The sequence below is a fragment of the Lampetra fluviatilis genome, chromosome 3 (genome assembly GCF_964198595.1).
Source record: "Lampetra fluviatilis chromosome 3, kcLamFluv1.1, whole genome shotgun sequence".
Lineage (NCBI taxonomy): Eukaryota > Metazoa > Chordata > Hyperoartia > Petromyzontiformes > Petromyzontidae > Lampetra > Lampetra fluviatilis.
Window position 1 is genome coordinate 23936888 of NC_136277.1, and position 21486 is coordinate 23958373.

A 21486-nucleotide genomic window follows, 5' to 3' on the forward strand; every position below is an offset into this window, starting at 1 on the left:
TCCAAGTTGGGCATCACAGCATAAGCGGAGCTAAATCAAACACACACCACCACCGCTGCTTTCGACATGTGACGGATTGAGTTGAACTACTCGCGCACACACAGCAGGTTATTGCGAGTTAGCAAAATGATAAAGCAAGACATTTGAAGGCTGGGTCAGTCACAGCCCATGCGACCGACACCGAAAACTAGACTAAGGAACACATCACCCCTGCCACAAGTCTACGAATGATCATTGTTCCAAGTGATGAATCCAATCACAAATAATATTTTCTCCCATTTCGTACATAGAGACTCTAAGAGTGGCGAGAACTGGCATAAACGACAGCAGCATTTTAAGTTGAACAATGACAACTACATTACGATTGTAATTCATGAGGAAATACACAATTGCAACTTGTGTGACAGTGGCCACAAGATTTCCATGAAACTGTAAGCTGACCACAAAATAAATCGCACACCACATTAATGGATTAGAAATAATTTCTTTCACACATTATATGATCCGTGTATTTTCAGTGTAAGAATCAATTAGAATCGACGAATTGGTGAATGTTAAAAGCCTAAATAAAGCAGTGGTCACATCCGGAACCTTCTTGGGGCCAGACTCTGCGTTTGCCATCGGAGGTTTGGCCGACTGGGTTACAGTTTATGGACCAGAGTTGAAAATGGTACCACCCAAAGCAATGAAGCTTTTTCAGTTCCCATTGTTTTACAACACCAATAGAGTTGAATCTGTGTGGCGTGGTGCTCCTGCCATATCTGTCAGCACAGGGGAGGGTGGGTTACCAAGAAGGGCAATGAATTGGCACCCAGAGGTTCGTAACCGAAGTGGATGACCCAAAGCCAGAAGATGGACACGAGAATGTAGGAGTGGTCCTTAAAGGTCAGGTTAGCGACAAAACAATGAAAAGCTGTTTACGAAAGGTTTAGACTATACCATACTGTGAACCAATCACCATCGGCAGCTCTCAACGGAGAATGGTAAATGGTTACCAGTGAACGGTTAACACTTTAACGTAACAAAACCGATCCATGAAATTAGGTGAGAAGATAAAGGTGGACAATTAGTCTCCAGTCTCACGCACAGGGTGCCAAAGAGGGTGTAAAGCGCTTTGTACGGCAGGGACCGGCAAGCGAAGAAATCGCACGGCAAGATAAAGGGGCGGGTAATACAGCCAGCTCAAAAGACGGCTGGAATCGTGAGATTTTACAAAAACACCGACCACAGAAGGACAGGCAAAGGAGACATGGGACTGACAAGTTGGAACTGATTAAGTGAATTATTCTGGTCTGGGGGCCCACAGGCCCCCCCCCCCACCCTGAGCACCGTCACACGTCACACTATGGCGTAGACGCTGAGTGTGGGTGGTGTGCCCTCCCACCACCCCCCCCCCCCCCCGGACTGTGTATTTTTGCGCTGCACCTGCTTTTCACATTTGAAGTGTGGCATCTTGAAACTCAATGGTGTGTAGATGCTGTTTTTTTTCTCTAATTGCATCGCATCTTAACAAGGGGGCGCATTAAGGCATGGGCTTTGTCTGAAAAACCAGGATAACCGTGTCGAAGCTCACAAAGGTTGTGGCCGCGCCCCCGTCATTCGGACATATTGGGCGTGTCTACCAATACAATCGTTCTGGTTAGTGCTTCAGCACGGTTGTGCTTCGCGATTTAAACGTGACCCCGGGAGTGTAAAAAGGCATCTCGTAAAGAACGCTCATCAACAGAGCGCTTAGTTTACCCATTAAAGATCAACTGACCTACATAACGGGTTCAAATTCAAAACGTTGCCAGGGTGTGCTAGCCATGATGAGGCAAGCCCCCGTAATGGAGTGACTCGGAGGTGAGGGGTTGGTGGAGTGCATGGAGATGGAGCAGTTGGTTACCAATCTCCCCGTTAGCCCATTCCCGCATCTCGCGACCATTTATAACTTTCGGGGGCGATTTCAGACATTGTCGCCTCCTCTGAAGAAGAAAAAAAAAAACACCCAAGTATTCTGTACAAAAATAACGTTGACCCAAAAATAGGATTGGATAAAAATCAAACAGTATTTTTGAATCGTAATTAAAAACCCAGACGGATGCGCGAAGTCGGTCGGTCAGTCGGTCGGGTCAGTCGGTCTTCCCGTTTGCCAAAGATTCTGGCGTTCGCTTGGCGGCCTCCATCGTTACTTTCGGCCGCGAGTCCTTCCCGAGGGTGTGGCGCAGGCCGCGGTAGCACCCGCGGGCGATCTTCTTCATCCACACGATATTCATGAGGTCGAGCGTGATGCTGGGGAGCCACCAGGCGAGGCGGTGGCCCCAGGCAAGGCGGGCCTCGGCCTCTGTGCCCAGCCAGCTGAGCGTGCGCGTGTAGTACACGGGCATGGTGGCGACGCGCGCCAGGAAGAATGACGCGGACATTGCGAGGCCGTTCCACACGTAGGCGCGCGACGACTTCTGGTAGCCGAGCACCTCCAAGAACCACCTGGAGCCCGGCAGAGGAGGGGAAGGAACAATGAGGGATTGTCGACGGCGTTCAGGTCCAAATGGTTATTTTGCAGCGCGGAGGGTGTGGCCTGAATGAAGCTCCTCCGTGAGTTCGAGATTTGAAGCTTTTGTGACGGCAAGGATTCATACTCTTAGGTCTTTTCGGTAGAGTCTCGTAGGTAAAAAATAAAAATAAATAATACAAATAATTATATAAATAAAATAATAAATCACGACGTTTCGGAGGCAACACAAGTCTCCGTCATCAGGTGGGAACCGTCACAGCTAAATTTACTGCTGTGACGGTCCCACCTGATGACGGAGACTTGTGTTGCCTCTGAAACGTCGTGATTTATTCTTTTATTTCTATAATTATTTTTATTATTTATTTTTATTTTCTACCTACGTGACTTTACCGAAAAGACCTAAGAGTACTCCTCCATGATCTCATCCCTGCCTCTATTTTCTCTCTCAAGTCTCTCTCTACTCTCCTCCACGCACTCTAGCTCCAGAAACCAAGGGATTTTGTCGAAGCCTCCAAGCGACCTTCAAGTGAGTGAGAGGTCGCACGATCCCCTCCGCTGCACCTATCGTCTGCGACCCCCTTCACACTCGCCACCAGTACTGTCGACTCCCTGCCCTTGCTCAAGGCCCTTCCCTTATTTTCCTTTGCCCGTGAGTGATATCTCACTGAAATGCTGATGAAAACCTATTATCAGATAGGCAACATTAACACAATGTTTCTGAAATTGAGATGGGATGGTAAGAGACTACCCTGTGTGTGCACTCGTTTGAAAACGATAATGTTGAACAATCCTAAGACTTAAAAAAATAAAAGACAATCAACACATTCTTGCCACATTAAAACTTTCTCAAAGCATGTACTTACAGGGGAGCCAAAAAGTTCACCCGCATATTGGTAAAAACGATCTTGGTAAACTATATTTTGGATAACTTTACTACATAGAGTCCAGCGTGCAAAATTGAATTTTTAAATCATAAATAAATCATGTTATCAATGAGCTGGGATTTGAGACAAAACCGATAAGCAGACACTACGTATCCATCGTGTATTAATCTCGTCTCGTAAAATATAAAACTTTTTTTTACACAACCGATCGTCCCCACGGCCTTCCGTGAGTGCATCATATCAGCAGACGTGACCCAGCACAACCAGACTCTGGACCGATTTTGACATGAAGTGCCTCATTAGCAGAGTCGGGCTTGCTTGAGTCACGACGCTAACGATTATTGTGGAATTTGCGAGGTTGAATCGGCACCATTTTATTTCAACGATGCAGATTTCAACTGCATTGCTGTGGATGCACTTTTGATAAAGAAACATGGGCCCGTTTGAGTCGTGGATTGTATCTTTCTGTACACGGAGAGGCGTGTGGTGTCGTTACCTTTGGTTTACGAAGGGCGTAGACAGCTCCGCCATCTGTCGGAAGTTTGCAAAGTAGGCCAAAACACCGTCTTGCTAAAACCACGCACAAAAGAAAGGAGAAGTATGTGAATGCTAATCATGCAGAATACATTCACCCCTTATCCGGGAAAGCCTCACAGTTGTGTGGCAGATTCCTCCAACAAGATACAGGTTTCTCTCCACATCAACGAGAGTGGAGCGGTGCTCATCTTCGTAGGCAGACCCCGAGTGGAGATTGTGGTGGATATTCCATATTCCTATTTTGAGAGCCAGAACATTTTTTATTGCATTGTGTGGTTTATTTCATTGTGATGCATTGTATCTTTAAGGTATTGTATATTGGTTTGTTATCGCATGGCACTTTGTGGCATTTATCGCACTAAATAATAACCGACATCCCTTTGGCAGGGCCGTGGCAAATCATAATAAAGCCCTCTCCACACGGTTGTCAGTCATGGGGGTTGTTTGACCATACTTCACCGTGCTGGTCAATGCAGGTTGATGAAGGGGTGGGGGCCTGGTTCAGATATCATTCATCAATCACAGTTAGCTAACCACTATATGCACCGCTACGCTGTATTGTATTATATGCCTGTTTTATGGAAATTTGGAACAAGATAGGTGTTCTAAGGCACTGTGTAGCATTCTATGGTTCCATGTGGCACCGTGTTGTCTAGTATGCCGATGTGTGATAAGGCATAGTACCTGTGTGGCACTTTAAGGTAGTGTGTGGTACTGCGTGTTCCCGGGTGGTACCGCGGGGTACTGGGTGGTACCGTGTTGGCCCAGGCCAACACAGTAGTGGGGGGCAGTGGCGCAGTGGTTAACACGCTGCGCTACGAACCCAGCGACCCGAGTTCGATTTCCACTCGCGGCCAACACCAGTGACGATGATCTGTACCAGTCATGGGCCTCCCCTGGGTCGACTCAGCCTTAAATGAGTACCTGTTGTGGTGTGTAAATATCGGCACTTGTGGACGAAGGCGGCCGGGCGTGGTGCAGGGCACTCACCCCCTCGTGTGCCGTGCCGGCCTTCGTAGGTGCTCGCTAACAGTACTTCCCCCAACAGCCTATTAAGGCTACACGGGGGATATTTGTATTTTATTGGCCCTGGGCAGGCTTACCAGCACGTAGTAGCAGGAGGAGAGGGCGACGGCGTGGTGCAGCACAAAGAGCTTGTCCCCCACTAGGCGCCAGTAGGCGAAGATCACCAGCAGATCTGAGGGAGTGCACAGGGGCAGCACATGGGTACATGAGCACAGGGGCACATGGGTACATGAGCACAGGGACAAACAGGCACCAGAAACGGCCTGGGGTACTATAGTTGGTGTAAAGGTTTTGGTAAGGGTGAGGATTAGTATTAGAGTTATCTTTAGGTTTATGGTACGTGGTAGTGGGAGGTTTAGGGCTAGAAATGGCATTCGGGTTATGGAAATGGTTAGTGTTAGTATTATGGTGAGATGTAGATTTAAGAGTAGGCATTATGGTTAGGCAATGATTCGTGTTAGTCTTAGGGCCACGGTTAGCTTTAGTATGAAAAATAGCGTTATGATTAAAGTTTACGATCGGCGTTAAGAGTCGTGGCTAAATTGAGAGTTGGAATCAGAGTAATCGTGGTAGGGTTAGTGTAAATGTGAGGGATGGTGTATGTGCGATTTGTGTGTGGTCTGTGTGGCTTCGGTGCGCGTGTTTAGAGCCTCACCTGAGAACAGGTATCCTGCGGTGATGGCGATGCTGATCTGGACTTTGGAGGGGTCACCCCTGTGTGGGACAGAACTCAAATTAATGTTAACGTGCACACCAATACAAAGACCCCCCCCCCCCGTATAGCCTTCACAGACTGTCTGGGCAAGAGCTGTTAGTGAGCACCTATCAAGGCTGGCACACGAGGGGGTGGGGTGGCAGGCACCATGCCCGACCACCTTTGTCTCCCCAGTACTGATGTTTATACAGGTAGGAACAACAGTTCCACACTGCCCACCAGGGATTATTTGTGTGTCTGTCGTGCATAGCCACGCCCTCGATTTGTATTTCATAGAGCGCTTCGGGCGGGCTCGGCACCATGTGACGCGACGCCCCACACAGCTTGCGCCGCGCGACACGGATCACACGAATGCGCCGTCCAACCAAGTTCCTACCTGCCCACTCCGAAGGAACGTGTTACACCCCACCAGGTACTTATTTAAGACTGAGTCAACCTACGGGAGGCCCAGGACCGATTCACATCATTGTCACTGGTGTTGGCTGTGATTGGTAATTGAACTCGGGATGCTGGGTTCATGGTGCAGGGTGCTATCCACTCTGCCACCGCTCCCCATATATACACACACACACACAATCACATTTGTATATAAATACTGTGTATACATACACATGTGCAGACACATCCGGCCAGGTGTTGCTTTTAATCACAACTCAAAGGTCAAGTTGAAGTCAACTATAGCCATCATCATCATTACCATCACGATGATCTCATCTTATATTGTTTTTTTATCATCTTATATGTAGAGTTAGATAGCGCCTTAGTCTAAGGCGCTTTACAATACTGATACAATTGTACATTAGACAAGTGGTCAAAATAAAGAATGGGGTTATTAAAAGCCGCGGTGTAGTTATGGTGACAGTAAGGACAGTTGGGTGCGGTTAAGTAGGGGTTGTGGTACAGGTAGTGACAGGGGTTTGGGGTAGGCCTGGTCGTAGCTGGGGGCCGGAGCAGGGAGTAGCAGCAAGATAGTAAAGGGAGAACAGATGGCTCTTAAGGGAGGATTGTAAGCAGGTCAGTGAAGATGATTGTTTCATGCGCAGTGAGAGTTTGTTCCAGGAATAAAACACGGAAGAATCACCACTCATGAGAAGTAAATGGTGGTTATTGTACTACGTGGAGACTGGCTCTCACCAAGGTCAAGAGGTCAACGTGGCCAATGCTCTTGATGCCACTGCACCTCATCATTGCTTCTTTCCATCAGCCGATGGCTAATGGGTTCAGAACACAGTGCGCACTGCGCTACCACTCTGTGCTCATTAAAATAAAGCTAATAAATAAATCAAATGTAGGCAAACTAGCTTATCTGGATTTTGTAGCATGAAGGCACACTCGCAAACATGCGTTTGTCTTCAGGAGTCTGTAAACAGCAGTATGAAAGCCAATGGGTAGCCTTCAGTGCAAATTGCAATTGTATATTTCTAACAGGTAGCTCTAAGCACAAAATGAGATGGCATATTTGCTAATAGTGCTTTTAATGTGTTGTCTTCTATTTTTGGAAAACCCCGTGATAAATTTAGTGGGTTTTCAATAGTGCAAGTTCCTGATCGCAACACACCTTTACACTTAAGCTTCATATTGGATCACCTTGAAGGGCGTCATCATGCTCCACCATTCGAGATGGATGACCGAGCTTATGCATAAAACACTTTAGACCTTAGATGGAAAGGGTTTAGAAAAGAAAATGGATAAACATTCCAACGTAGGATCGTCCTCAAGTCATGAGACTCAGTGGGGCTTTCACAGAAAAATGGATATTGTTAGATCGCCTGTCCAGATGGGTTTTTTATAGCCCTCTACCAGGCACGCTGTCGAGAGAAGTAATTGAATCACCACTGGAACGTGACTTGGGCAGTGTTAATTTTGGCTCAGGGTTGTCCCCACATGGCTGCCTGTTGCTGTGGTCAGAGAGGTCACCTTACAATTGGGGCGCCATGGTGGCGAGATGTTAACTACCTCGTCTGGTATACAGGAGGTCGTGGGTTCAAACCCGACCCGGACGTCTGTATATTTTGAGTTTGCATGTTCTCCCCATGGTCACGTGGATTTTCCCCAGGTCCTCCGGTTTTTCCTTCCTCATTTAGAAATATGCGTTTGAGTATTTAGTTTCTATAAATGTCCACATGATAAGCCACTTTATTGAGCTATAATTTGTGGTCAAGTAGCTTCTGAAAAAGAACTATACAGTTCGGTGGGCTCTACCTGGTAAAATAAAATATCATTGTGATGTCGTGAATTCAAAAACCAACCGGGAGTTAACTCGACCCCATCATCTCTCAAGGGTCGATAAAATGAGTAGCACGACTTTGTGGAGAGTCTATGCTGGGTTAGACTAGGCAAAGGGAAGCGAGGCTAGTGTAGGGTGAGAAAAGCTAGATAAAATTTCGATAGGCTAGGCTAAGTTTCGCTGGGTATTCTAGTCCGGCTAAAATGGTTCGACTCAAGCTTGACTACGCAAAGCTGGGATGGACTTGTTTAGGCCGGTTGGACTCGGTTGGCTGCATTTAACCGTTGAAAATGAGCTTCACTAAAGCTAGCCTTGGATACACGGAGCTAGAAAAGGCAGAAATTTGTTTTGGTGGGTAGCTTGGCAGGACCCAACTATGCTACGCTGGGCTACATTGGATCAGTAGGGGACACCCACCAGATGGGGTCGGCGTTGACGCCGTCGTCGAACCACAGCAGGTACAGGCAGATGGGTCCCACGATGCAGGCGTGGGCAGTGGACACCACCCTGCAACAGCACAGGCAGGTGGAAACAACTCTCAACCACAAGAACAACGACAAGCGGTCAAGGCAAGTGTCATTTCATGCCTCCAATCCAGCACAACTACGTGGAGAGAGAAAGTCGAAGACCATTCAGAGCGAAGATGGGTCATCTGTGGCCATCCGTGTGGCTGCAAGTAAACGGGGTAGATGCCACGAACGAAAGGTGTGGTTAGATGATGTGAAATAATGCACTGATGGGACGTGTTGGGTCCAGCAGAAGTGATGGACATAGTGTAGAAGCGACCAGAGAAAGCCCACTCTGAAAGTGGCTACCAGAGCCTCCAGTTATCAAGATAACGGAGGGGAAAAAAATTACAGTGAAGGCAAATATAGCAGTGCTTCGAGAGGCAAGGGTTGCTAGATCACGCATATCAGTGAATGTTCCAAACCCACTGGGGTGTGAAGATGGCCAGGAGATGGCAGTAAGCAGACATTCAGTTGCACGCACGACTGAATGTGTTCTTTGGTTTCCACCCATGCAACAAAAAAACGCCCTTTAATTTCACACATAGGCTTTCGCAACCAATGTTATGATTAATAATGAAAATTTTCGTCTGGATATGTCAATTAGAGCTTTGCAACTGCCACCACCCACCACAGCCGAACAAATCAAGTTGTCACCCGCACAAACGTGCCAATTGATTGTTTTTCAGAGAACCGGTTTGTTGAAAGTGCAATACAATTTTGAAAATTATACACGACGTTTAGCTGGATTACATCCAGCATCATCAGGTATTAACCACACAATCTAACCCGAGATAAAAAAAACTAATTTGAATCAGTTTACTCTTTAAAAAATAATTGGCCAAACATACCAATTTAAGCACGATCCTCCTGCTCCGGCTTTCCGTCATAACCTATTACCATTGTTGCTATTACAATGACAACAACAAGAGGCAATGGACCCTGGTGATCTGTCAACTCATCGTCCTTCTGGTTATAAATAAAGGAAGCGCACGGAGCCGGTGACCAAACCCCGGTTTGTGCTCCACACCGCACCGCATCCAACGGACGTCATAAATGTTTAACCGGGCGGACCGTTAAGTGAATTGGCCACAGCAGCGAGGTCACTCAAGCCCTCGCCCGACCGCCTCAAGGGCAAAGAGGAGTATGGCCTGCACGAGGCAAGCTGCTTCTGAACAGCCCTTGTTTGCCTAGCGGCGGTTTGAGTCATTCTCTCCCTGTGCGCAGTTGTGGGTTTTCTCTGGGCACTTCCAAACAATGTCATTTTCACGCTAAACACCAATAAGAGGCAACATGTGCATGTAAAGTAAATTCTAAAATATCCAAGATCATGGGGAAGTGTCACCCGGATAAAGAAAAACATCGTTAATGCAAATCATGGAAAAGACTGTACAACGTATTTAATATTTTACCCATGTACACAGCGGGTGAAGGTGTGGAATGTGCGCCACCTTGTTTTATTGTTCCTAAAGTAATCGGTCATGAGTCAAGAGTGAAGAGCAGCTAATAATAGAAGCAGCATGGGCGTAAAAGGTGTGAATGAGCGTGGAATACTGTAACATTTTCGATTGCTATTTTCCTTTAATCATCAAGCATGGTTATTCCACAACCAGGATAGTCTGCCCACGGATAATGGAGATTTAACTACGTGTAACATATTTAAAATCAATGAAGTCCCTTTCTATATTTGGGAATTCTTCTACCTTTCTGGATGTCCTGATTAAACTGTGGATGTTTCTCCCTTATACTGCACTCCCACACTCAGTGGGTCCCAGGACTTCTCAACTCGATCGCCGCCACCTCTCCCACCCTGGCCATCTCAGAATCTAACCTCTCGCTCTTCATGTTCAGGCACGAGACATTGTTTTTTCTCTTTTCCTCCAGATACAACCGACTGGTTGTTCTTCTCGACCGATCACTCCACTGGCACAGAGCTGTCCATGGAAATGGTCACCTCCCCAAGCTGGTGCGAGCAGGTAGACACTGACACTTTGGTCGTGTGCATAGCATCTCGAGATAAGGCTGTTACGACATGCTGGGAGTGGAGGGAGTTACGACACATGGTCAGCTGCTCACAAGGGGTCTTATGATTAACCTCACAGCCCACTCTCCCCAACCCCGGCGGTGCAATGAATTGTCGTGATTCAAGGTCATAATTCTATTCGAAGAATCGTAAAACTTATTTGTTTTTTTACAATCGGGGTTAATGTAGAGGCCACTAGTGGATGCAGGGATAACACAAAAACATCACAACGTATAGGAATCGAATACATCGACCTTTACACAGGCACGTATCTTGAGCTTAAGAATAAGTGTCAATCAATTAATCATTATGCTCCTACTCTTCCCCCGCACCTCATTTCCACGGTCACTCCGATGAAAGCTTAACCCAGGCTAGGCTGGAACCAGGCTCTCCGTGTCCACGATGGATCATTTGGACCATCAATGGTCTAGAAGAGCTGCACAAGAATCCATGGCTTCGTGGTTAAAGTCAGGGCTCACTCTTTACGCCCGGACAAGCTCCAGAATCGGTGGCGAGTTAGCCAGGGCAGATGAGACACTCGTGCACTGACTGCACTTGCCTCGCTCAGCCATGCAGCACCGTTCCCTTCAATGCACACGGCGAGAAGTTAAATGTGCAGATTTAAACAGAATGTTGCCTAAATTACCTTAGATGAAGATGCAAACCACATAACCTATTTGTGTTCTCTCATTTATTTCGTTATCAGGGGTAGAGTGATGGCATAGTGGTTTGCACATTGCATGATAAACTCCCCCAGCACTCAGTAATGTGTAACCACTAAACTGCAGTACATGTACGTTTTTGAAAGAAGAAAGCTCTTCCTCACTGACCAAATTTCTTGTGTTTCAAGACCATTTTTGTAGAGTAGTATAATGTAACAGGGCAGTTCAAATGTACAGCTCTAGTTTATGCCTACCGCATATGATCATGAAAGATTGTTCAGTATTTAGTCGGAACTATTCATGACTTCCAATCTAACATTGCATTTCAACTCGAGAAAATATATTTTAGTCACATGGTGTCAACATTTCTGGGTAAATTATTCTGACCCAAAACCTCATCTGGACGGCTCATTGTAGATGTAATCTGTAAGACCAGGCTGCAATGGGCGGGGCATGTGTTGAGGATGGAGGAGGGCAGGTTATCGAGACTGGCATTGGTGAGGCACCCAGAGGCCGGTGAAAAAAGGGAAAGACCTAAAGGTGGTGGTAATGAGACTAATAAAGTTCACTAATGAACACGTCAATTAAAAACCAAGGGGAAAATCTGAATTGAGACAGTGGTGATGAAGTGAGGAGAGTCACTGTTCGGCTCTGCTGCGGCCCTGGCGCCAGGTAATATGGATCGCGGACGAGACGTGGGAGCCCTCACCTCGAGTGCCACTCGATCTGCGCCTGCCTCGACATCTTGGCGACGTCGACGCAGAAGGGACGACTCAGCAGGGCGCTGCCCCAGTGGAAGAGCACCTGGAAGAGCACGAAGCTCGCAGCTGCGATGAAGCAGCTCACGGCCGTCTGGCCCTCCGACACGCGGCTCACAATGCCGGACATCTTCCCTCTTCCCCTCTCTCTTGTTCGCTGTGATGCTCCTCACTCCGAAGCTCTCCCCCACACTCTCCTTACAATGCTGACGTCCGGTTCCCTGCAAAATGAGACAACAAAGCAGAAGAAAATGTGGAGATCTGTGAAGCAATACATTATAATACTAATAATAATTTACAGACCTTTGTAAATTAACTTTTGGTTGAAGGCCTCCAATTGCTGTCTCCGTTATGGTTGATGAAGCAGGGTGGTCAGAACATCTCCAAATATAACCCTCCACTCATAAATCAGAGCAGTGTGCTAACCACTGTGAAATATTTATCCAGGAAAGCCTTATAAAGGTTTTTCAGAAAGATTCTGCATTCGGATGTTTGGCCAATTCCTTTTTCACGAGTAGTTTGTGTGTGGGAGTAAACTGGAGTGCCCAAAGAAAACCCGTGCACACGAGGGCACTGTATTGTGCAATGGTGCGCACAAACGGGTCTGCCAGTTCATTCACATTGATGCCATCTCCTGGCCACCTGACAGTCCAGCGGGCTGGGGGTTTCACAAATCTATCTGACCCACCGACCCCTGCCTCAAGAGCTCTGGATTGGGGATGTGTGACCATGCCTTACATTGCTGGGTTATCTCGGGTCCCCCCCCCCATTCCCACCGTATGGTGAAATATCAACAAAGGATTGGCCAAACGACCCAAGCAGAACCCTCCTCTGTGCTTGGTTAAGCAAATTTGAAAACAAATATTGCAAGTTTCCCGTTTCAAGCAAGCATAGGCAAAACTCGTCTGTACGGCCAGGCCTGAACCAGTGGCAGGAACAGGAAGATCCAATGGGCAACAATTGTTGACTCCCACATTTTAGTGGTGCTCATTTTATAGACCAGGAAGTAACAACAGTGATGATGGATTTCTGAATGGAATCATGGTAGCGATATGACAATAGATTAAAAAAATTAGCATCCCATTATGTACATGAATTTATATGGAATGTAAGAATCACTTTGGTTCAAGATTACATTCTTGTCTATTTTTTCTTGGAATGTTTTCCTGATTTGTGTTTATTTGTTTGTTTTGTTTGCGCAATCAGCTACAATGTACCGTTATCAGATGATCGATTCTTACATACACTATTGAACGAAAGCATCACGAGCATAATGATTAATTTTCAGCGCAATTCCGTATATCAAACCCCATTTTCCCCATTGACTTTCATTATATGACTGGAGATACGTTCCTATGGAGAAAACAAATTCAGCCCCAAGAAATAAGGACGTTGATCAACCAATATTCAACCAGGTGAAGTGATAACTGTTGTGTTGGCCGACTCTCTGAGTTGCATAACATTTCTAAGTTTGCCCAGTTTGATATTTTCTCTATCACCTTGTTCCCTCTATAGATTTCACCCCCACCCTCTCGCCCGTTACGACAGCCCCTCCCTCCACTCCTCGGATTAGCCAGGTATGCGAGTTTTGTGATCTTACATTTACTTGCAAATTCCATCCCTAGCCCTGCCCACTTACCCTTGGGTTATACCCACCACAAACGTCTATAACCTTTGGTTCCAGTCGCTCTCTCGCTACATATCTTCCTGCCTCAGCAGTCCGCCTGCTGAATTGTTTCACCTAAAGACGATTGCTTGTGTTGCGATCGAAACGTCGTGATCTATTAGTTATTTTTCTATCTACGTGACTTTACCGAAAGAACCAAAGAGTATGAATTCCTGCAGTAACGAAAGCTTCAAATCACTACAATTTCATGATAGGATATTAATAACAATACTCAAAATAAGTCTATTAAGTTAGAGATTCTAAATTCGTCGTGAGAATTATTTGATTATGTTTTATTTTTATTATTTTATTATTTCCATTCTACGTGACTTTACCGAAAGAACCAAGAAGATGAATCCCTGCAGTCACGAAAGCTTTACATCGAAATTCTAAATTCCGTAAACGCCAATTTAGCGTAACGCATGTCGACTTCATTCCTTAATATCTACGTTACGTTACATTTAAATTCCGTAAATTTAGTTTCCGTAGATCAAGGAATAACTGTACTTTGACTTTTATTAATTTAATGTTTCTATTGTTATTTTTATATTTGCTTTCGTGGTTCCCAAGGTCGGCAAGGGGCGTTACAAAAGCAGCTGAGAATAGCTCTCCAAAGGCAGGGGACGCCCTCGCCACCAGTGGTGGTGGTCACGTTACACCGCCTGACTCTGCGCCAGGCCTCCAGGCTAAAGTTTATTGACGTGAAACTCAATCTCGGCCGAGCCACACACCACAGCAAGCCTGGGACACCACGATCCTTAGCGTTAAAAAGGAATGAGGCGGCCACAATGGAGGTCGATTCTGATCGCCGGAGCCAAAACCTCTGATTGGCACGGTTGGCTACGTACAGTGTGAAAAAAGTTAAACATACATACAGAACTACTCAGATCCTGCATTCAAGTCATGGGTCTGCGTGTCTCTCTCAGGGGGACAGGTCAGAGGCACAGAGCTAGCACTGCCGAGATCTTGCGTTCCAGTCCTGGGACTGGTTGTCTTTCTCAGTGGGTACATAAATAGTTGGGTCAGAGGCACCGATACAGCACCGCCAGCATTCTGGGTTCAAGTCCTCAGTCTGGGTGTTTTTTTCAGTGGGTTCATAACAGCTGCCCGATAGAGGCACCGAGACAACACCACCAGCCAAATCCTGGGTTCCAGCCCTGTAAATGGGTTATTTTATCTCATCAGAATTGATATGTTCAAGCCAGCGCCAATGAAATTGAGAGTTCGAGCCCTGGGTGCATTTTTTCTCTAATCAGTGGGTGAATAATGGTAATTTCAGACCTGAGCCTGCACAGATGAGAACCTGATTTCGAGTCCGAGCACTGGGCGTCTTCTCTGTGCCAGGACACACGTGTGCCAATGGGTAAACACGTGCTGCTATACATATGGTGTGCCTCTTTTATAAGTAAATTACAAAGGTGGTATTAGTTTTTGAACTATGCTAATACAGTGGCTGTATTGGCCGATTTAACTGGTGAATGTATTTAATTAACTGTACAAGGTTTGTAGAGGAGAAATAGTTCAGTGTGAGCTTAGCTTTGCGATTCAAGAAAAACAACCCTAAAAGCAATCTCTTTGGCAGCTCTTAACCGAGGCTTCTGTCCCATGCGAGGAAAACAATTATTTTTGAGCTTCATTACATTACACCGGTGACATCACCAAATCACTCTCATTCATCCCAATGTCAATGCATTGTTGTCACTAAAGTGATATTATGGCATACATGACTAGCTTTAAAAGTAATCTTCTACAAATATTCAAATTTGTGGTGAGGATAGCCAGAAGACATGGTACACAGAGGTGTATAGCTACTACAGAATAACTGTTTCTTGCTTTTTTTATTCCTTTAAGCCAGTTTTCTCAACCCACAAGGTTCAGGTTTTCTGTGATTACCAACAATTTAGGGTTAATTTGAAGACTTTATTTTCAAATAACTTTTGAAATCAAATTAAGTGGACAAACGAGGGTAGACTCGAGCACATACTGTCTTTACCGTATTTGTTTTTGAACATTACATATGGTCTGCAATCAGTTCCTTACCGAGTGATCATCTAAAATACCCCTCTCTGCTCTGATGCACGAGGTGTACCATATTGGAGGCATGGTATAAATATTCCATGACGATGAACCATCGGGTGCATGCCGTGCACAGTCACTTGATTTGCATATGCACAGAAAATTTTGGTAATCACGAATTAGGCAGAGACCGCGGTTAGGTGACGAGGGCTGGAGTTGGGAGACTGCTCTCAGCCTGCTCTAAGCTGCCTGGTTGCCTGAAATTCCCATGCACATAAAGAGGAAATCACGGATTTTACAGACGTCTCAAGTCTCACACGATCAGAGTGCATCTCACGCTCTCACGGTGGCACTGCCAATTCTTACGTAATGTGAGAATCTGCACTCACCCTGCGATCACATCCTCCTCCACCCTTCGACCAACTTGCTCCTCCAGTCACTGATTAAGCTCACGCCACCAGCTGGCTAATCTCACGTATCACCAATCCTAATCTATACAACTTGAGTTCTGCTCGTAACCGACCCATCTGTGTTGCCAGTGATGGGATCTCGATATAATCGCCGATTGTTAAGAGTCGATTTCTTTACATCACAGACAAACATCTTCTACACGCGTGCCAGCCATTCACAAATACAACTATTCACACACCGTTGCTCTCGGATTTTCAGATTATACCACGTGTTGTTTGGCATGGTGGCCAAATAACCCACAGTACAACCTGAAAACGCACCTCCGAGGGCTGTACAGCACAACTGCAAAACCATACACAGTAGTGTATCCACGATATTTTACCACTGTGGTGTAGTATGTGGGGTCACGAGTAATTACGCCAACGGGTGGAATGTGTCCACCAACACGTCCACTGCGGGGACAGTGATGAAATCAGCTCATGTGCACATTTCAAGTTTAATTTGTTTAAACAAGTGAGCAAGACTTCAAGAGACCAGGAGAGCATTTGCAGAAGTGACCTTAGCTGACTTTTAAGCATGTGCTAGGTTGATTATTACTCGGGTTTTTTTTTGTTAAACCGTCAACGGAATAACAACTTAAAAACAGTATCCAGTGTGCCGATATATAAACAGGTTAACTTTTTAAACTGAGAAATGCAGGCAGCTGCCTTTGTGTAATGGTTAGCGCACTAAACTTGCCAGCCAGAGTTCGCCGGTTCAACTGCATCCGCAGTTGAACCGAATACGCAACTAACCAACATGCCTGGTTAGTGTGACAGAGGAGACCAAATACCCACAAGCTCTCCCTCTGGTGGAGGCCCTTCCTGCAGTAGCAGCCCTGCACCTTTACCTTGTATTTACCCAGACACGATTTACACTTCGGGCTGCCACCACAGTTCTGCTGCTTGAACTATCGGCACGTGCTTCCATTTCCAACATTCCAGTGGAATCGTTATCGGTTCGTGACTAGCGTTTATGACAATAGTTACCAGTTCACCGGTTATCGACATTTTTGTGAGGCCTTCATCCCGCAGTGGGCCCATCATGGCTATGATGAAGATGTGTGGATTCGGTGTTGTACCTGTACAGCCCTTTTTTCAATCTACCGCTGAATGACGGACTCCCCACGGAATGCGATCCGTGCATGTTATTTTTGTTTACCATTTTTCACCACACTGGGCAGTGCGGGCTGGTGAAGGAAATGGTAGCTAGCATACACGTGGCAGCATAGAATGACAGTGCAACAATGGATTTTGCTGCACTGACCTCGCTTCATCTTGCTTAAATTACAACATCTGACGAGACTGGGGCGCATTCTGAGTGATCGGAGTAGAGGTGTGGGTCGTCTCTGCACTGTTCGCAAAGGACATCTTGATAGTTACGACGCGATAAGGTTTGCCTGTGATTGGGTTTATACGAGGTAAAGGTGCAGCCCTGCAATTTCATGCTCACACCACTACACTCCGTGAATAGCTCTGCAGAGTTACTCTGACATGTTGGAAGAGGTAGGAATTGCCGTCACTTGACCCCACGACACACGATCTGCCTGTGGCGCACCGATTTATATAGCTGGGTGCACAAGAGCCAGGAGGATTCTAATAAATCTGCCCATTGTCTCGAGTTCCGTGACAGGCGAGCAAACCGGTGACCTCTGGAGTGTTTCATCATGATTAATTAGTAGGCAATGTTTTGTTTCATTCTCTTTCAAAAAATTAAGTATACGTCGCAGATGTCCTGACGGATTTAATTCTATAAATGTCACAACAAACACTGAGAAATCTACAAGTGCCTCACCGATAATGACGATGATGTGTAATTTTGTGTTGCACACCCTGTTGTTAAGAAACTGCTGAAGCCCACCCCTGAGGCTGTGGGGGATGATTTGACCATTCTTCACCGCACTGGTCAGGGTTGGTTGGCGAAGGTGTATAGACATGGAGGTATAAACGTACAGCTCAAATGATCTTTCTTGCCTGCCTTCTGATACGCAAAACGTCGTCCTAAAACACGTGTTTATACATAAGAGATGAGCAGTGCAATGCGTCCCCTTCATACAAGACCCAATACAAGCAAAGACTGGACCGGTGTCGACATTCAGAGTCTAATCAGGAGTCAGATGTTATAGGCAAGGGACCCCACTCTTTCATTCACGGGGTCCTTACTCGACGCAATATCATCTTATACACAACACAAAATAATCCTGAGCGTCTTCGTGGAGACTATAAGTGGCAACATAGATAAGCAAGCAGACGATATACACACCTCCTTGCTAAACAGCAGCACGGTTTGTGTTAATCCACAGTACCCGTCTCACCACGTCAATATCAAAACAACTTTGTACACAACACCACGGCATTGTTGTTGTTGGTGGTGCTCCATGCACGACCCAGCTCACGTAGCAGCAGCAGGATGGGCATAGGCCAGCTGGTTGCTGTGTACAACACGAATCGCGTTGTTTGACCACAAAAGCCACGACGTGAGACCGACAGACCTGGCTTGCGGTGTTGTGGGGGGGGCCCTCTCAAGTAGCGACCCCCAAGAAGTCCCCGTCGACTCGAGCGTGAAACGGCCCCCGTGAGCCACCCGTCCCGTGCCAGTGGTCGGGTTTGTTCGTGTTAAGACGACGAGTTTTCAAGTTTAAAGAAGTGAAAGTCTGACGTCTCCCCCCCCCAGCCAGCCAGCCCCCCTTGCTTAAGTTCAAGTTCATTTATTAGGTGTAGCCCTGTGAGCCATTCGGCTCTTGAATCGGGTGCAACCGCAACAAACAAAAAACATGAACAAAAAACATCTTAAAGTGACTATTTGACTGAGTGCAAACAGAAAATCCAAGAAAAGACAGCAAAATTATTGCAGAAAAAACGCCGTACACCAACCCTGTGTGCAAAAATCCCAGTGGGATGCAAGTCAAACAACAACAACAACCACAAGACAACTTAGATGAAGGCCATCCGTCTAACTCTGTACTACAACAAACAAACATGGCCAAACCAAAAACTTTTCGAAAATCACCAAAATAAAGCCATAAAAGCAATGAAACAGTGATCACAGGCACTGTGACCGAATTTTCACAATAAATGACGTTCGAATGAGAACTCCGAGATTCCTTCTTTGACTATGTGGGGGGGGGGGGGCCTTCGGCCATGGGGGTTGAGGCTCCACGTGGGGGGTGGACGTGGAGGGGAGAGGGCCCAGCAGCAGCTCCATCAGACACCACCACGACGACGAACATTCAATCGCTTCTGTACCAGAGTTACCACTCACGCCCCCCCCTCCTCCTCTATACAGCAGCTGACGACGAAGACGAAGATGGTCGTCGTCACAATAGATGTTGCTATCAATGGCGTTGCTGGTACACTTGTTGCAACAAAATCTCATTATTAAATCCAATTTACTGGATAAATCACCATCATCGCTTCCATCGTCATGAACCTCGTCATGTTGCTGACAGAGTAACCCCCCACACACACCTCGCGTTGTTAGATAACGCGGCATCACCATTACGTAAGGGGACCACAACCCCAACGCGACGAGGATGAGGAATGAAACTGGAGAAGACGACGCCTGTTGCTGGTGCCAGAACCACCGTCTCGCAAAGTTACCTGCGGCGGCATCGTCCGACTAACAACCACACAGACACACACAACACGTACACACACACAACACGTACACACACACAACACAGACACAACACGACACACAACACACACACACAACACACACAACACGTACACACACACAACACGTACACACACACAACACGTACACACACAACACGCACACACAACACGTACACACACAGCACGTACACACACCACGACACACACAACACGCACACACACAACACAGACACACGACACACAACACGGACACACACAACACGGACACGCAACACACAACACGCACACACAACACGGACACGCAACACACAACACGCACACACAACACGGACACGCAACACGGACACGCAACACACAACACGCACACGCAACACGGACACGCAACACACAACACGCACACACAACACGCACACACAACACAGAGAGCCCAGGCCACTTGTTGCACTCACACCGCGCGTTGAGTTCCTTCTCACGGCTTGTGAATGAAGGCTTGGCCACAACTCACCTCTCTCTCTCTTGTCCGTGTCGTGTCGGGCAACAACAACAGCAGCAGCAGTCGCAGGCAACAACAGCAGCAGCAGTCGCAGGCAACAACAGCAGCAGTATCAGCAGCAGTCGCAACAGCAACGAGATCGCCTCGTGTGGTTTGCCGATGCCTCCTCGTAACCCCGACGGTGAGAGCCCCGCCCCCCCGCCCCCCGCACGCGGCTGCTGGGGGCGGGGCGGTGGCAGCCCGAGCGGCGGTGACGTCACTGAAGCCGCCTCCACCGCCCATGTTGGGTCAGGGCAAGAAAAGAGGGTGAATGGAGAGAAGAGAGGGTGAATGAGGATTATTTTATTATGTTTTATTTTTATTATTTTATTATTTCCATTCTACGTGACTTTACCGAAAGAACCAAGAAGATGAATCCCTGCAGTCACGAAAGCTTTAAATCGAAAAGGGGAATGGAGAGTTTTACCCCATTGGAACCTCATTTGCCAGTAACAAAATATGATAATTGTTTTTTACCCTTTTATCTGGCGTCATCTGGTCCAACACCATGTGAGACTAGGCTCTAAAGAAAGCTGTCTCGGGTGTGGAACAATCAATTTCAAGGACAGTGCATACATTATCAGAGTTTTGTTTTTTGTTTGCTTTCCGACTGCAGGTATTGTGGTCAATGCAAACATGACTCCTTGTAAAAAAGGTGTTGGAGAGTTTTAGTTTCAGTTTCTCAGTTTTTTAGTTTCGTTTATTTGGTAGAGGCATGTGAGCCATTCGGCTCTTGAATCGGGTGCAACCGCAACAAACAAAAAGCATGAACAAGAAACATCTTAAAGTGACTATGTGACTATGTGCAAACAGAAAATCCAAGAAAAGACAGCAAAATATTGCAGAAAAAGTACCGTACACCAACGCTGTGTGCAAAAATCCCAGTGGGATGCAAGTAAAACAACAACCACAAGACAACTTAAATTGGAGTGGAAGTTGTTGTTGCTTCCAACGTTGTTACCGTCGTGATGGGGGATGGTGGGAGACGCCCTGACTATGTTAAATCTACCACGTTTTTCGTGGTACATTAAACGCAGTTCGTGCCGAAAATGTCACAAGGTCAATTCGGCCGATGTGTAACATCCTCCTTGAGTCGTGCGATTGTGGCCATGCCAACCCAAAATTGTGGACAATGTCGTGAACCCATAGACACATAGAGACCCTGAGAGATAAGTTCACGAAAATCCACATAAGTACGACTGTAACCATGCCAACCCAAACTGTGGACCATATAGTGAACCCATAGAAACACATACATCAATTAAAGACAAGCCACAGGAGTGGGATGGTGGTCATGCCAACCAAAAGTATGGACCATATATTTCGATTTAAAGCTTTCGTGACTGCAGGGATTCCTCTTCTTGGTTCTTTCG

At 46.5% G+C, this 21486-nt stretch overlaps 1 protein-coding gene across 1 annotated transcript; it reads right to left on the reverse strand.

Annotated features, from left to right (window-relative positions):
• Positions 1-1403: 1403 nt before the first annotated feature.
• Positions 1404-20218, reverse strand: LOC144955139 (TLC domain-containing protein 4-B-like). Its single transcript, XM_078885465.1, has 7 exons — positions 20087-20218; positions 11784-12053; positions 8301-8390; positions 5597-5655; positions 5019-5113; positions 3875-3948; positions 1404-2466 (listed from the first exon to the last, which is right to left on the reverse strand). Exons 2-7 carry the CDS (start codon positions 11960-11962, stop codon positions 2112-2114), a joined length of 852 nt encoding a protein of 283 aa, XP_078741591.1. The 5' UTR covers positions 11963-12053; positions 20087-20218; the 3' UTR covers positions 1404-2111.
• Positions 20219-21486: the final 1268 nt, after the last annotated feature.